Source organism: Andrena cerasifolii, chromosome 12, assembly GCF_050908995.1.
Source record: "Andrena cerasifolii isolate SP2316 chromosome 12, iyAndCera1_principal, whole genome shotgun sequence".
NCBI classification, from domain to species: Eukaryota; Metazoa; Arthropoda; class Insecta; order Hymenoptera; family Andrenidae; genus Andrena; species Andrena cerasifolii.
In genome coordinates this window covers 5,605,051-5,622,839 of record NC_135129.1, presented here as the reverse complement: position 1 = coordinate 5,622,839, position 17,789 = coordinate 5,605,051, and the positions used below count along the sequence as shown (strand labels likewise).

The 17,789-nt window shown below is 39.4% G+C and overlaps 1 protein-coding gene across 3 annotated transcripts; it reads right to left on the bottom strand.

Annotated features, from left to right (window-relative positions):
* Positions 1-694: 694 nt before the first annotated feature.
* On the bottom strand, positions 695-17,374 carry LOC143375468 (uncharacterized). Of its 3 annotated transcripts, none has more exons than XM_076824596.1 (5): positions 17,215-17,374; positions 15,270-15,354; positions 10,775-10,906; positions 9,311-9,403; positions 695-2,771 (listed from the first exon to the last, which is right to left on the bottom strand). In XM_076824596.1, exons 2-5 carry the CDS (start codon positions 15,349-15,351, stop codon positions 1,741-1,743), a joined length of 1,338 nt encoding a protein of 445 aa, XP_076680711.1. In that variant the 5' UTR covers positions 15,352-15,354; positions 17,215-17,374; the 3' UTR covers positions 695-1,740. The 3 variants fall into 3 exon arrangements, with proteins under 3 accessions (XP_076680711.1, XP_076680708.1, XP_076680709.1); XM_076824593.1 differs by lacking the exon at positions 17,215-17,374 and adding an exon at positions 17,067-17,132; XM_076824594.1 differs by lacking the exon at positions 17,215-17,374 and adding an exon at positions 17,067-17,132 and having other exon boundaries at positions 695-2,753.
* Positions 17,375-17,789: the final 415 nt, after the last annotated feature.

Genomic DNA, 17,789 nt, shown 5'->3' with positions numbered 1-17,789 from the left:
GAGACTCGACCGTGCCTTCGATTATATAGTAGCACACGAATCCGGGGCCGGCTTTAGCATACTGCCACCCCGGGCAAGATTATCCAAGGGAAATCAATTAGCAGCTTTCTGCTTAACGAATCTCAACGGATATAAATGAATGAACGCATACAGCGGCGCCCCTACAGATTTGGCCCCCGGGCGGTCGCCCTACCAGACCTGCACGAATCCCTTGGCTGATATAAATAAAAATGAAAAGTACAAGAAGCCTGAATGTTAATTCAACTGAAGAGCTGCGAACGAATTACCTATGATGATATCAGAAATAAGTAACTCGAACTTGGAGAAAGACGACCGTGTCCTGTTAGACTTTTGACTCACCTCAGATGATCTCGAAGTTTTTGTGTTGATATTATTTCACTTACCGCCTACGGATATTGTTAATTGTCGCACGTGTTGACTACCGTCGAATTCTCAAAATTTACCATTTACTGTTCAGTGTGCGCACTCATGTGACGGTGGTAGATAAGTGGTGCAAGGATGCTCACGAAAGAAACACTTTTTGTCGCTTGTAGTTAATTTCTTGTAATTTTACGAAGAATTATCGAAGCTGAGGGAAAATAAGTAATACTTAGAGGTAAGGTGTAGTATGATTTCATTCTGAAAAACACAAGGGATGAAATACTCTTAGGTTAGAAAGTTTAAACGGGGCGACTTTCATGGTGTCACATACTTTATTTAAGAGTAATTTGTCACGGTACATTGTTTTTTCTCTCCTTCAAACTCAATTGCATTTTTACCAGTGCAAGTGCAACAATCAAACACTAAGATTATTCGCAAGTTCCTTCAGATACCATTCAGTTTTATCGCTTCCACAACTATATCAAGTATTATGTTTCGCTATCTACTTCTTCAACCTGTACGACTTGATCGCAACGATTACCAATTTTCACCAAATTTCCGATTATGAGTTGGCAGATATTACGAACTTAATACTACGTCCTCTTACTTTAATTTTATATAGGCGAGTATACCTTAAACTAACAAATTGAAAGCAAATTATTTGATGCAATAATTACATGGAAGGTAGCTATTTAAAATAAAAATTAATTACGCATTATGAAGCAACAAAATAAGTGACGTAAGTATATTCGATTGTACCTTGTACACAAACTGAAAATTATTCTATGTTATTTGACCAGATAGAAGGACTCCTTTCAATTTTATTATGAAATAAAAATTATGTGCTACAAGAAAATTGTCTGTACTATTATTTCTTTCTGTAAATTATACTTGGAGATTAGCCCGCATGTACAAGCCCTCGCAGTTTCGTAGCAGCTATCGATCAGCTGTTAAACGCACCTAAAATAGTTTGGTTAATTACACAGGGACTTGCGCCCCAACAACGTGTCATGGACACCCGTTGCATGATAATTAAACAGGGCGCAGTCGCTATCATTTTAATGAATGTCTCCAGTGAACATGACAGGCAAAGTCGGAATGTCTCAACGCTTTCAAGTGTTTACCTCTCCGATTGTTAAATGACAAACCACGAATAAATAATATTCAACAGACTTACATTATTGACACATTAAAATTGAAGTATTATAAAATTCAACTACTCCTGATTAATTTAGATTAACAGAAGTTACAACCTAAGCACTGCATAAAATGAGTAGCATTGAATATATGATAGTATTTGACAAATCGTCAGCATTCAAGAGCTTAGTTTTACAATCCAAATCTAATGTTAACTGTTGCTTAATAATGCCTTCCAGTAACTTTATCTATAATCGCTTGAGTCAATACTTTGCCAGCAAGATCCTTAGCTATGTTGGTCAACTGGTCACCAAAATTAGGTTTCTTAGTGGTTGAAGGAGGAGGATAATAACCTCCTGGGTATCCACCTTGCGGATACCCTTGAGGATATCCCTGTTGATATCCCTGCGGATATCCTTGAGGATAAGCTCCTTGAGCCGGATATCCCTGTGGATAACCCTGTGGGCTGCCTTGTGGATACCCCTGGGGGGTGCCTTGATATCCAGGATACTGACCAGGATACGGATTAGACTGGCCAGGGTATCCAGACTGTGCCGGATATCCTGCATTCTGAGTCGGATACCTACTCTGAGAAGCTTGAGTTTCACGAGAATATCCGGGGTTAGCAGAATTAACCGTGTTGGCACCGACTCTTTGGACGCTTTCCTCGTTTGTCCTGGAGCCCCCAGGGTAACCAGAACTCGACGGATATCCTCTAGAATTCGGAGAAGGGTAGGAGCTACTAGGATAACCACTGGAGCCTGAGGGATAGCCAGAACTACTGCGCGATGGATAACCAGATTGGGATGGATAACCAGAGCTTCTCGATGGGTATCCAGATTCTGATGGATAGCCAGAGGAGCTAGATGGATTTCCAGATGCCGTTGGGTAACCAGAACTTCTCGAAGGATATCCTGCCGGAGAACCCGATGAGCTGCTTCTGGATGGATAACCAGAGCTGGATGGATAACCAGAACTGGACGGATAACCAGAACTGGACGGATAACCGGATGAGCTACTTCTCGAGGGATAACCGGAACTGGACGGATAACCGGATGAGCTGCTATCTCCAGGCCTTGGTTGGCTTTCTAAGGATGGGTAAGAGCTTTTAGTGGAGCCACTGCTGGGATATCCATTTCCAGACGGGTATCCAGACTTGGACGCATCGGGCGTCATTGCGACCTGTTCGTTGTCACTCTGTCTTCTTGCGACTATCTTGTTGTCTCCGTCGAATTCTGCGAACATTTCGTCATCTACCTCCTAAGTGTTTAGAAAGCTTCATTCTTTGGGCGGTGCCCCATGCCATGCCGAGTCCAACTCTGTTTCCACCGATTCCCATTATTTTCGCGTGTGTTTGTTCCTTCCGATGTCCGCTGTAGCAAGCTATGCGTTGACGCGATTGCACAAATTATGGCCACTGCTCTGATCGCTGTACTATGTCCATTAGTGTGTTATTAAGCTAACTACTCGAGACCGCTGCATTAACATTGTCAGTACTATTAATATCATAGAATTCCCTTGGAATCGTGGCCATTAATATTTTTGTGCGTCAATAGGCGAGCCGTATAGCGAGTTATTGAGTCATGCACCTTCCTATTTCTATTCTTATATTTTGTTAATGTTAGTGTTAAAGTGATGCTTGGCGACGTGCCATTTTAATCAGCAAGTAAACGTTAAATGTCCGTTAGCTGCCAAGATTTAGTTGCCATTAGTGGTATTATTTTGAACTATTTGACTAACAGCTCGTGATACAGATGCTGTTTTATGAAACGATTTTGATTCTTCTGAATCCGCAGGGTCGTCAGAAATACAATGGAACTGCTGAGGATTATATATATATTTCATACATTTGTTCGTTACATATGGAAAAGTATTTAAGTACTCGTTAAGTACAGCGTATGTAAAATGTCTAATAATAATAATGTATATGTATAATAATAACGTTATACAAATATATCGTGTAATCGTAACATGGCACTAATAAGGAAGAACCCACAGTTATCTATAGTTGGACACAAAAATCCATAAAACTATTCATACTAATTGAGAATATCCTGAAAATGCGTGGCACCTAAAATTAGTGTCGCATAGTTATGCGTAAGTATTCTGTGCTGTGGGAAATACGAGGTCGTGGACTTTCATGTTTTACGATAACTGCAGTAGCCAATCTACAAGGCAAGATCTGGTCCCAGAGTTTGAGTATAAGGTATGGTGACTTGCGGAATTACAGCGATTCACTGATTAGCCAGAAAATGTCCACATCCTATTTCCCTGGTCATCAACAGACGTGTGTGTATCGTAATAGCGACTACCCCCTGGCTGAACACGGCTGCTAGGTGTGGTTGCACCACGTGATCCATAATTACGATCGTTGCCGAACCAGCGATTAAAAATAGAACCACCTCCGATGCTGTTCCTTGATCCCGCGTTACCATTGATTCTTCCTCCATATCCATTTGAAGAAGACCTCGGTGGCGGAGTTGGCGGAGGCGGTCTGACCTTTCCCGGTCTTCGCGATGGATATACTGTCAAATCGTAGTGTGGCAGTCAAAAACCCGGCACACATCCATATGCAAAATGATCTTGACACACGGTGGATATTTTATTTAATAGAATGAAGTGGTCGAGAACATATAGATCTCAGCTACCAATTCAATTCTGGCTATAGTCTTGCTTAGGATAAAGAATTGAAATGCTGAATTAGTCTATGTTACGAGAGAAATATTCTCATCACTTTTTCCTTTTTTAAGCATGCATCGATTCAGGTTAGTCTTCTTACAATTTACTCGCCTGCTGCAATGGTATTTTCTAATATGTACAATTCGTTCCATTCTGAGCTTCCTTTACATTCTTCAATTGTTACACTGATGTTAGAAATCGTATCACGACAGTTTTAATTATGAGAATGTAAGTGGCAGGTGATAAAGAAATTATGTGATGCAGAGAGTAACTTTGGACGGATGCCTGCGATTAAAGTTTCAGTATCAGTAGAAAATTAGAGCTTGTAGCTGCGATAAAGTTAATGGATATAAAGAGATGCGAATGAAGTATGGAGGGAAATATAAAAAGCGTATTACATGAATGGCAGGAATGAAATGAGAAGGGAAAGAACTGAATAAAAATATAGAAAGATGCTGGGAAAAACGTATCTGACAGAGGAAAACGATTTCATCAGCCACTGAGTAACTGTGACCCACAAAGTACTCTGACGTGGCTCACTGAGGCAGATAAGAAGTGTCAGGGTTCAAGACGATAACGAGATCAGTCGCTGTTTGTCGGCTACGACTTTAAGGAATTAATTTGAAAGCTTGTTTCGGGGCTAATTACAAGCGCAATCTAACGAAAACGAGTCGCAGGTGTTACATTAAAATCGTGCCTTAGTTAGAAACAATGTTACTTTTATTCCGAGTCAACAATTCGTATAATGCTATCGATCGCAATTATCGCATAAATATATACACCGATGGAGAAAGAATTTTGTATTATACAAATAAATGTATATCCATGCATATAAATATATCGAAGGCGTTTTAATAACTCTAGCAAGAATTATTTATCGGACGGTAAGATATGTTCTCGTTTGAGGCGAAAACATCTTTGTTGAGGTACATGGTTGTGCTCTAGCTAAGATAGAGAATAAAACGTGTACAGGACATTTTTCCACAATGTTCGCACAAGTACAACACTAACAATCTCGCCGTACATTAAACCCACAATATCAGGTAACACTTAGTCGATTGATTAGAACCATTCCGTTTCAGACGTCAGTTAGGTTAGCTGCTACCTTACGTATATTAACTGGATGCTCGTGTTGAGTCCTAATGCTTCCCCGCGATTTAGTAGTTGCATCCATCAGTCTATCAAGGACCTATTATCTGGTCGGCTTACACGAGGTATAAATCTGTACCCGTAATGGACGTTTGTGCAGTTCAAGTATGAAAGATTACGTTGGTAGAATCTAAAATTCATCCGAAGCATTTCGAGCAAAGCTTGAAATTTTATTCCAAGCATAATTAATTAGATCTAATGCTAAGCAGTCGTATCATCTCCTGAATAGTTTGCGTTCTTTATTGAAAGAAGTCTCGTTGTGGACTCTTCCTGTAGAAAGTTGGGCAAAATTTATAGCTCTATATATTTGACAAGTCTTAATTTATATAAATAATGTTTAGACAACACTGCAAGTCTTCCATGTAGAAACTCACAAATAATCGTGCACTTTCACCTTAAACAGTGTGATTCTAATCAGTCGAATGTACATGTTTTAACCGTTCAAATTTTTCGAAAGTCTAGTTTTCTATCACTGAATAATATGAACATCTCTTTCCTAGCGCCGTTAATAATAAATGCGTTACATAGAGATAAATAATTGGCTACAAGACGCGTTGTCACAAAACACGTAGTAAATTGTGCAAAACATGATACTATAATTATAATTTCAGTAGAAAAAATACATTTCCTGCATACTAACAGAAACAGAGAACAACAATCCATATTTTGAAGGACATTTATGTTCAGAAGACCTTTGTAACTTCTAGTGTCGTTAATTGATACTATTCCAGGTAAGAGTACACATATGTACATGTACTTGAAACCCTTCGAACTAGTTAACAAAATAATTATTTAGTGCATACCTTTGAATGTTAGTGCGAATAAATGTTGAACAAATTCCCTACTACATAATGAAATTCATTGAACTGAATGCTGTCAATAAGTCCAACATCCACAATTCCCAGACGCCCAGATTCTGTTCCCAAAATTTATTAACCCACACCGCTAAACTCTTAAACAATATCAAAATATATTAATAAAACCAACACGGATAAAAGTAATTCGTCATAAAAAGGAGATTCGAGAGAGCCTAGGAAATAATACTAGGTACATATAATTCCAACTGTTAATCTCTTACTTGGTAACATCGTTCAAGATCATCAAGTTTTCTGCACTTAACGGAGAAGGGAATTGAAAACCGTGGAATCTGTATCCCTGATTACACGAATAAGTATACCCAATACAACTAGAGTTCCTACCCTTTAGCTTTATTTAGAATGCCACATACGAGAAACAACACGTCTGTCGCCCAATGTTCTCCGATTATTTCAACGCGTCGAGGAAAAACTTCCTGAAGAATCCAAGCACCATCGTGCAGCTAATCATCGCGACATGTTGGCGGCGATCCCGATAAGGCTCGTTAAACAGACAATAAGCAAAGATGAAGATTGCACGACAGCAGCGTTTCGGCGACGACCAGAGTACACGGTGTCGTGATGCATGCGATTCTGATTGGGATAGTGCGCGTAAGGATAATTCTGTTGGCCAGGGTACTGCTGTGGATACGGAGGCGGGCCTGGATAAGCAGGAGGCTGTCCAGGATACACTGGATAGTTCTGCGCTGGATTCCCAGGCACAGGCATCCTGTTATGAGTCGGGTACGGCGGATATCCTAAGTCTTGTTGCCGATTTCCGTGGTTCGACGGAGGATAAGGTGGATATCCGCTGTTAGAGCCGGTGTTAGAGCCGCTGTTACTGGGATATGCCGGATAGCCCAAATTGCTGCCGGAATTCACTTGACGATATCCTCCTGCTGGCTCGACAGGGGCGGGTGGTGCATTAGCATTGGCGTAAGGATTCGAATTGCTAGCACTGTTGCTGGTCTTATCGTGATTGTCATCAGCGCTCACTCGCTGTCCGTTCACGTAAGAAACGCCCGCCGATTCGTACCCTGAAAAGATCGTTCCCTTCTACGTCGTCTTCGTCTCTTTTATCGAACATGTCTCGAACATTTGGGCAGGCGGATTAAACAAAAGGGGGAACCAGGAGAACGAAGAGTACACGGAGAGCACAATAGCACTTTTATTCTACAACGGGGGACCCTTTCACAACTAACTACACACGTACAGGTTAAAAACCTTTCACGGGAAATTGGAGGATTCCGAAAGTGACTCGTTTTAATGGAGTTAGTTCAATGGAGGTGTTGCGAGATCTCTAAAGACTGTGCTGTTACTTCAGCCTGTATTACGCATGCGGAAATTATTGGAAAGCGTTAGGTAGTGAACGTAAAAAAAGAGCACGCTCCAGCTGCATGCAGGTGCTATTTTGGGAATGCAGCGTTGTAGAAGAAATTAGAAACGATTCGTTATAATAATAGTACCCCTGCCACTTAGCATATCTGAAAGTGTTTGAAAGGAGGAATGGTCCAATGTATTACCTGATAGTAGTCAACCTCAAAGAACCTCCCTACCATTCTTATAAGAAAAAATAACAAATACGAACATGTTGCAAAGCATGCTCTCAATTTTTCGCAACAAAAGAACAGGTAAAAAACAAAGGTTAATTTGGGAACCCAATTCCGACAGTGAATTTATAAATGCAGAGTAATTGAAAAATTGACAAGGATATGCTAAAGTGACATTTCGAATTAGAAATATTCGCCGCTGGAAATTTAACGGTTAACTGCATAAAGCACTCATGCAAAATCAATTTCGCCTGCTACTAAAACGATACACTTTTTCTTCCATATCGGCAGGATGCTAAAAGTTTATACGTTCGAGAGCAATTTCTCCAAAATCGTATAACGCTGCGTGAGTGGACGAGCATCTACACGGTTGCGTGCGGAGGGAGACGATAATGGAAGGGTCGTGTTCGCAAAAGTTAAGAAGGGAAAAAAATCTGCGATACAAGCTCTTGGGGTTCTCGACCTCGCGTTTCACCCTCGTTTTACACCTGACAATACGCCACGAAAGTACAAATTAATCTTCTAAATATGTTTCTGTTATTAAACTCCCTGCCATCGCGAAGCAGCACCGTGTTCATAGCGCGATCACGTGCCCAAATTAGATGGGAAATATGCAGCAGCATCGCGTTGAAATTGTAATGAGGAACCATTTCCTCAAGCGATCAATCACAGTTGAACTTGTCGCGGCACTATCGTTATATTTAGTGAATTAATATCGAATTTCCGACTTATCAACGAAAATGGCATTTCCAGAACGATTCGCCTGATCGGTATGATATATCTTCAGCGATTCGATAGTAACTCGTACGAGGAGATAATATGAAGCAACGCGCACGGTTTGCAAGATCAAGTGCACAGGAAACGTTAATAAGGAGCATCTGTACGAGGGTAATATACGCTCGATGTGATTTGCAGGTTTACACACCAATCGGGAACGTTGTCATTACTGCACGAATTGTGTTCAACCCTTCTGCGCGCGATACTAAACGTGGAGCATTTGCAAATTATGTGTCCCGAATAATCACCGAAGAGAATCACGCTTGTATGTCACAGAAATAATTAAAGGATTATGAAGGTAGGTTTATACAGTGTCTTTAATAATTTTAATGCGAACATGTGAAAGAACAAGAAGCAGAGCACGAGCCTTTTCCTGTTACGGCACACGGAGGATTACAATAGCTTAAAAATTCTACTACCAGACACTACGAAATCGTTTGAAAACTCTCTGTACTGCTCTCTGTAAATTTCGATGTTTTAATCGTCCAAAAATGTTCGAGTTAGGTAATTAAATGTTTAGTATTTTTCTTTCCATTAAGCCAAAGATAGAAACGCTTGTCGATCAAAATTGAAGGGAATATACATTGGCAATTCATGTGAAGCATATATAGAATAATTTCTGTAGCTATTGTATGCCTCCCTTTCAACCGTATAATTCAGTTCCATGCATATTGCTCATCGACACTCGAACATGCTCTTCGATTTTCGTGCTGGTCCACCAGCGTGCACGCGCAATCAACCATTGCAGTAGAAAATAGGACGTAGAAAGATTTAAACACTCACCGATTGCGGTTGATTTCTGCACGCATGTCGGCACACCGTTCTCGGTTTTGCAATATTCATTCCCTCCGCAAACGGTGCTCGCGCAGTTTGCACCTGTAAGTGAAGTACAGAAAATGTTTATGCGGGGTAGTTGTTATACTGTGTGTGATGCGATCGTCTTCAGAAATTTCAGAACAAATTTCAAACAAAATATAAATTATTATTTACATAATGAATAATTGATCGAGTGCAGTGTGTTTTATAGTATTGTTTCTTAGTCAGAAGTGATAAGATGTTTAATTTTGTTTATCTGAATCAAATATTGGACTTTTTACTTTGCTTACAATAACAAATTTAACAAGACGAGTTCAATAATCTGTTAAATACTGTTATACATTGTTACGAATATGTAATGAATTATTTTAAAACTTTATCATACGTATTTTAATTCTCGACTTGCGATTTATTAAAAAAACAGAGGTCGCTGAAGTTTCAAAAGTTGCTAGCAACGTATACCCCAGGAAATATATGCGTCCCATTACCAAAAATGATGTTAGGCTTGAGATCTTAATAATTCCAGCCCTTTACTATTCAAAACTACATATATTTGTTTAAAGAAAATGAACGCCTGAAACCAAGCTGAAGTCGATACTTCATTAAAATTACGTTAATGATAATAAATCTGATTAATTCCCCAATAACGTTTCTGAAATACAACAGAATATGCAACGCATGGATTTGGGCGAGACTGAATATTTAATATATACAAATTATCACACTACTTGACTGCAATAATTTCGCTGCAAGTGATCACGACAGCCGATAGAATTTATTTCGTATTTATAGAAACGCGCTGTTTATTGGCGTTGTCGGCCGCGTAGCGCGCAATTTCATATGCAATCAATCACCAACTTATATACAATGGATTAATGGTTAATGAGCTCGTAATCGATTGAAGGGTAACGCAGCAATCAATAATTTATGCACTGAAGTCGAGCTCGGGGGGTGAACATTAATCGTGTAATATAATGTTCCAATCAAAACACAATAGGTTACAACAGGGTTGTCAATGAATCCTATATTTTGCTCATCCATATGCCAACAATTCTAACTACGTAATAAAATACGGATTACCTTCACACTGCCACTAATGGGAATATTACTGAATCGAAACTAGCGATTACGTATTGCTCTATCACTAAACTTCCATTACATACCACGAATCATTACATCAAATTAAAATTATCATCAGAATATTTCTGCAAGAACTTCTGAGATGTCTGATAACAAATAGTGCAAAATACGGAATTCTCATCCAGAATCTAATTCTATTAAAGTTATCAGGATGCATATATGCATGATTAAATATACGTGCAACATCCATTGGATATTAGATAGATGATTTAGCTTCTTCTCGCGCAGCGACCATTCCCGACTGTGACGGTGGATGAAACATATTTATGGAAAGGCCAACTGCATTCTTACCGCCTGGATGCGACTTTGCACAAGTCGGATAACGACCACAGTTATCTCGTTGGTAGATCGAGCAAGGATCCTCCGCCATCACACAGACCTCATCCCTCATGCAGCCGATGTCCTTGCATGTCCTTCCATATTCTGCGAACAAAGGGTAACTCGCCGTGACTTCTCGTTTAGTGGCGAAAGTTCGAGTAGTAAGCCATCGCCGCGCGATTGGATATGGTTCATTAAAACTTCGTTTCGGCAGAAGAACGTGTCATAAATGAAATTTATATCTCGGGCCCCTCGGTGTTCATAAAGAAGCGGGTCATTTGGATACTTTCATTTCAGTCTGCGTGAAGAGTATACGGGAACGGTGTATACGCGAGTAAAGTACTCCCATTAAATATTTACAGGATCGTGGTTTTTTAGTGAACTTTAAAGTACGCCTTCTTACACGTTCTAGGTTTTCTGTGCGCCATTAAAGTTCTCAGACGTCATATGGCTATGTTAGGCGGCCTCGATGCCTTTTATAATCTTACACGAGGAGACTGAAATAATGTCTCAAAACCATTACTGTCTACAACTTACAGATAGTCGTCACTGGTTTAATGAACAACAGTTTTAAATTTAGTAAGTGTATTAGATAAGTGTACCATTTTCGAATACGAAGTCTTAGGACCATTTCACACGAGAACATTTCCTATCTTTACCATTTTTTTTTTTTGTAAGTCGTGTCTGCTAAATAAATACACGTATGAAATGTGAATTTTTTTTATTACATTATTTATTTCCCAATGGCTGTTCTGTATGCGAATACACGTCAAGCCTCGTTTTTAAAACGCACGCGTGCGCACTTAGTTAGCTGTGCAACGTCAAACTATTAGATGAGGTAAGTATATTTACGTCTAAGTGATTTTAACCGAATATTCGCCATCCTAGGCCAAGTTTCGCCAAAACTTCAGACAGCAACTGCGTAACTGAGCCTGACGTCATTAAATATACGCGAGCCCGCTGTTTAGCGAGTAAAATGTAACTCGATGAACAACTAAACACGATCCTTGACCGCAATTAATGATCTGAGCGCACCTGTATGCTTCAATTACGGTTTTCGGGATATCCAGTGTCTGGTAAATGCGAGCTCTCGCTCAGAAGTTAAAGTGTAACGCGAGGTTTGGCAACGCTACTCGTAGAAACGGAGCAGAAACGCAATTCTGTGTGGGAATAGAGAGATCCAATCCCCCCCCCAGACCGTTTGAAACTGAAGAAATTGTAATTCCGAATCTTAGCATGCATTACTTTCCGCGATAGCAACAGCTCGAGTCTCAAAGTGCCGACTGAGCTCAGAAGCTCGTCCCCAGGAAAGTAGATTACCAAAGTCGTAATATTGTAGACTGATCCAGTGGACCAACTATATTAGACTGATAAGGAGAATTCCACTGACGAGGAATTAAGGCTCCTTGCCACGAGAATGTAACGCGTCGTCTATTGTGCATTTACCTGACGTTATCCAACAGACTTGCATCGATGTAACGCCGCTAATCGTAATTCTATTCGAGCACCACAGCGTCATCCCCATATAACCCCATCGATTCTCAATTATCCGACCAGCAAGGGAAGGAGAAAGCTGGGGAGAAGGGAGAGAGCAACAGAGAAAAGCGTCGAGATAGAGAGGAACAGCTGCGGAGTTAACGCCCAGCTTCGTGTTACCCAGAGCTGCCTACGTGTTGGAAAGGTAAGAAGAAAAGGTACGAAAGGGTGTGGAGAAGGGGAGGAAGTATTAAAACTAGGCTAACGATTCTCCCAAATTGTCCTTATAGGTTGATCGTAGTAGAGAACAAAAGGGAAGACAGAAAGGCAGGGACAATGATGGCATTAAACAGGCGGAGGAGGATATTCACGGGGGTGTAAGCTGGATAGTATGGTGCGTATAGATATACCTAAACAGATTCGCATAATCGTACGAAGTTACTTCAAGGGATGCAGGGGTGCCTATATTATAAGACACAGTGGAGTATAATTATTTGCAGAATATATCGGGAGGTGCCACTTTAAAATAAAGACGGAGTAAATGGTACCGTGATTAATTTTCCATACAACTCTGAAACACATATGTGCTTATACGTGTGGCATTTTCTATGGCTATCGATTCAACAGTTGTAATTAAGGTCGGGCCATTAATTACGCGCAATTAATCAAACATACTGGTGCCCCCATTAAACAATTTTACATCGTTAATGCAGAATCTCTCCCATTTGATAGGCACCTACACAAAGTAAAGGAAATCAGCAGAACATATAAAAATAAACGTGTCTGAACAAGTGTACTTTAATTGCATTGAGATGAACGTGATAGCATTGAAAACTATACTATAAGTTACGTAAGTTTCACTCTGCAATCAAATTTGTGTTTTCGTTGATTGCAGTAAAACTTCATACGCTATTGGGAATCATTAATTTGTTCCAGTAACAAATTTGCCAGTGAAAAAAATAATATAAAATATCTCCACGTTTTTCATACTAATATTAATTTTTTATGTACCTACTCGATAGTATAATTTTCAGCATTTGAAAAAATATTCCCCCCCGGAGAGTTCTGAAGTTCGTGTCAAATTTTATACGAATCGTCACGCTTCAATGCAGCGACGTGGAATCAGGGATCTGAAGAGGAATGTTAAACAAGTATTTGAAAAAATCACTTTAGTCGGTCTATTTAATTTTCACCGTTTTCAGGATTGCGTCGTTGGCTGTTTCATAGTCAGAAGATCAGTCAAATTAAGTTCTCTAACTTTGATACAGCAAGTTTTACGAGCTCGGATAATTATTCGCTCAAGTTTTGATTACGTTTGGAATCTACGAGCTTCGTCACGGTCAACGAAATATCCTTGTTTCTCTTCTAAAGGCTAACTAGCATCAGCATTTAAGACTGATATATTTAAACTTAATACAATTCTCGGGAAATACTCGAGCGACCTTTTGGAACCAAATTCTATAGTAATTAAATGTATTAGCTGTACTTAAAACTGAAAAGTCAAACACGATTAACTTCATGAAAGGGAACACGACTATTCTGTTGTTTGTACTTACGTGTTCATCGACTACTACACTAGTTATTTTGCAATAACAATTTTGTTAATTCGCAAATCATCACAACAAGGGATTCTTTATCAACAATTCCAGGGAATCGTGCAAACTTAATTCAAATCTTACGATTAAAAATGTTGCGGATATCACACACAAGGTGTACAATGAATACTGACTATAATTCGACTGATTGTTGAAATGAATAATTGAAAGGGAAGGATAAATGTTATAGGGGAGCCATTCAACATTTCTGTAGTTCAAATTTTTGCAAACTCCGATGAAATTATAGTAGTGCAACGTTGAACAACAGATCGTGAACGAAAGCCATGGGGATGATTCACAGCTCGTAAAAGGGAAACAAAAAGACAGACTGCTTTATTGCTGTTGCAGAAAAATGGCGAATAAATCGTGTGATAGCACGATAGAGTGGAACAATAATTGTTAACTCCGTGGAAACGATTAACGAGATAACTCTGCCGCTAGAGCGAATTTGAATACGTCTGAAAGAGGTATCATTTCAGTGGCTTCCAACATGCGCTGCTTGATTACGTAAAACCAGTACTTAACAGGCAATTCTTACATGGAAAACGCGAATAATGTGCCTTCATATCAAGAACAAGATTCGTGTGACGTTATTCTTCCGTATACCAGACCAATAATTCTGTTAAAAATGAAAATTAGTAGCAACGATTTTGAATAGCTACGAAGCGATTTACGATTCCATTTAATTGTAATTAAAAGTCTCGAAGACGCATAGAAATATTGATACTGCAACAATGGCAAAACTAAACATCCTATTCAAAATAGATATCACGATAATTGAAACTGCCGATTGTAAGTGGCGATGATACATTTCTTGAGATCGTAATTATTTAAGATGCAAGCGATTTTAAATTGCATCGTGTTACACCCAGCTATTACTTCTTACACACTTTGGTCCCTATCTTGGTTTCCTTTTCCTTATTTAACAAGATTAGAAAGCGGAAGAGGGTAAAGACGGCGATTACGACGAAGGTCGATATAATTACAGCAGCCGAGCCTCAGATTAAAAACGATCATTTGTTTCCATTAGATCCAATTAATCGCGATCAAACCCAGCGACTGTCTATACCTGCTCCATAGTTGGGTCTGCACACCGCAATTCAAACTATTTCCCAATACTCTAAACGTTTATTCCGCATGCAAATTGCATTGAACGTCGGTGGAATAAACTCTAACAATTTTGATTCGACAACTTTTCTGGGGACGTCTTCCATCAATTATTGTCTAAACTTACGTAGTTTGTTTTCCTACGCGTCTGTTTGGAAAAGAATAAAGTACAGACATATGTTGGCGTATGATTGCGACACAGAATGTTCTGTAGCTAAGAAGCTCTTGTGAAATGGGACACAGAAATTTTAAATAAACAACTTAAATGGTGTTGCTTAATTCTTACTCACTGGTGTAAGACGATACATCCGGTATAGAAGAGACAACCAGGACTAGCCCCAATAGGGCACCCAGCGTGGAGCTGGAAACCATTTTCTGAAACAGAAAAAAATTTTCGCTTTTACAAACTTTATATTCGAATTGCGTTTACTTGAAATTTCTTTATACTTTCCTTAACATTTTAAGGAAGATATTTGTCGATTCTTAAGGAAACCCGGGTGTATTTTAACAATATTACAATTTAGTAACGTTTTTACTAACAACAACGGTTACAACTAAATACTAGGATAATCGATGTGACGAGGCGTGAATTACCGAAGCGTGACTGGTGTACAAGAGGAAAAATGCTGCTCTAAATCTTAAATAACTTAATTGTTTGGCGAGGAAAGGATTATCATTAATAATTAAATGGCTTTGTAAATCTGCTTCTGTTCAAATTTGTACATTGGAGTGAAAGAATGAGTCAGTTTGCTCAGAGGAACTGTAAACCTATTATCAGAGAGATATGCACATTGTGACTAACAGAATATTAGCAGAAAGCTGATCATCCAACGAGAATTATACTATCAAATTGTTAAGAGAGCAAAGTCACGTTCAACTTGCAACAAGACACCTACTCCATTGGACATCTTATTGTTAGTAATATGCATGACATTCAAGTGATGGAAATGGAGCAATCATGGTATGCAACGTTTTATTGACTCAATTTCGCGATAAACGCCATTTAAAATGTTTCCATCCTATCGAATGCACGCGTGAAATAAGCATGCGCTTTTGGATCATCAAGCATGCAATATTCGCGGGGTGATAACGACGAGCAATGTTAGCACACGCGTGCATAGCATAAAGTACATCTAATTACAGCATCCAGAATTAGTAATTATAATTATACGATATACGTATTGTAAATGAAACATTCAGCTAACTATCCCATTAACAATCTCAATTACAGCTTAATACATTCCGGAATTTTGGAAATTCCAAACGGACCGGTCGTTTTTAATATTAATTTAATAAATCTACATAAAAAATTGTTAATGTAATTCATGCCTCCCCGTATAAAACTTTGCCGTAGGGAGTAGTTTTTATTCCACTAATTCAGAATTATGCAAGTGGTACACAAAGAGAATCGAAAGTACCTTCATGATTAAAATACTTGAAATTATTTGCATAAATAAGACACGTCAGAAACATTTCGGAGAAATTGCTGACCCTGAGCAAGAATCATCTCGATCTCTCCAAATATAGAATCGACTACAGTTTCAATTGGTTAACCAACGAGGGAGATGTTCTTCCAAATTTAGTGTGCATATTACGAAGTATAACGATTTAAATTTTGGAGTGCAACAAAATTGGAGCAAAGGAATAATAAAGCTAGAACGATGAACCAATTATGGAGCAGATTGAAAATAATTTAGAAACACGAACATAGAAGCAGAATTAACTACTATTACCAAAACATTCGAATCAAACATACCATCTACCATATGTTTCGAGCTCCAGTTCGAATAAAGGATAACCTAGAATTTCGAATTTAGGCGCCAAACGCGATCGCGAAAACAGGACAGTCAAGCAGTTATCCTTGTCTAACTCCCACTCTCGAACCTCTCTCCTCGTCACACCTATCCTTGTACCAAGCACACCTAACCTCGCGAGCGTCAAAAGAACTCCACGAACAGAAACGATACACTTAGTATTCCCCGCCAATCGTTTTCGTGATTAAACTACGCCGCTGTCTGTTTAAAGTCTCGGAAGGCATTCAACAGCATTCGTGACATTGAATTTGTGAGCAGATTGAATCTAACGACCTTGAACAAGTAGAAATCGCGAATTGCGCCGTGCCTCGTAATCCGTCGCATCGTTTCATCTTCCGACGCATGTGTGTGAACAATTAGCGCGCAGATGTTTGAACAACATAAAGTAATCGTGCTCTATTCTCGAACAACTTAAACATACCAAATGTTCCCGCTTTCTTTCCGGTAGAAACGCCTATACCACTGCTTTGTCGGCACAACACTACACACTCGCTGAAATCCAGTATCGCTACTGACCTGACGTTTGCCGTAAGCGAAAGAGAAAAGGACGATGAAGTTATCCGCTAGAGGGAGGAGGAGGCGTAACATCAGTGTTGCTAGAGTCGTGAGACTTGGGACAAATGCGGAACCCCACCATGGCGTACCATCGTCCCCACTTTGCTCCCATCGCACTGCACACAAGCATAGCCCTTACTCCTGTCCGTGAGCGTTGCCTGTTCGGCTCTTTCCGCCGAGATCCACATTGCCGAAACCCGAGCGTATTACTTAGTCGGATTAGAAGGTCGGGCGTTCAAATCCCAGTCCGGCGGATATCCTTTTTTATTTTTAATTAATTTCTAATTTCACTTTCTAACTTCCTAATATTTATATTTCTTCGTGTACAGTTATAATTATTATTATGAGATACATATAGTGGGTAGCCAAATTATTACACTCGAACAAAACGGTTTGAGATTTTGTAAGTTTAAGCGATGGAATAAAATGGAAGTCTCGCTT

Excerpts from the sequence above, each read along its gene's own strand:
- LOC143375468 (XM_076824593.1), bottom strand. The coding sequence starts at position 17,117 with ATGCGACGGATTACGAGGCACGGCGCAATTCGCGATTTCTACTTGTTC. Across the intron at positions 10,907-15,269 it reads GGATGTATCGTCTTACACCA|AATATGGAAGGACATGCAAG; the intron begins GTGAGTAAGAAT and ends CTTTGTTCGCAG. Across the intron at positions 2,772-9,310 it reads GCAGAAATCAACCGCAATCG|ATGACGAAATGTTCGCAGAA; the intron begins GTGAGTGTTTAA and ends CTTAGGAGGTAG.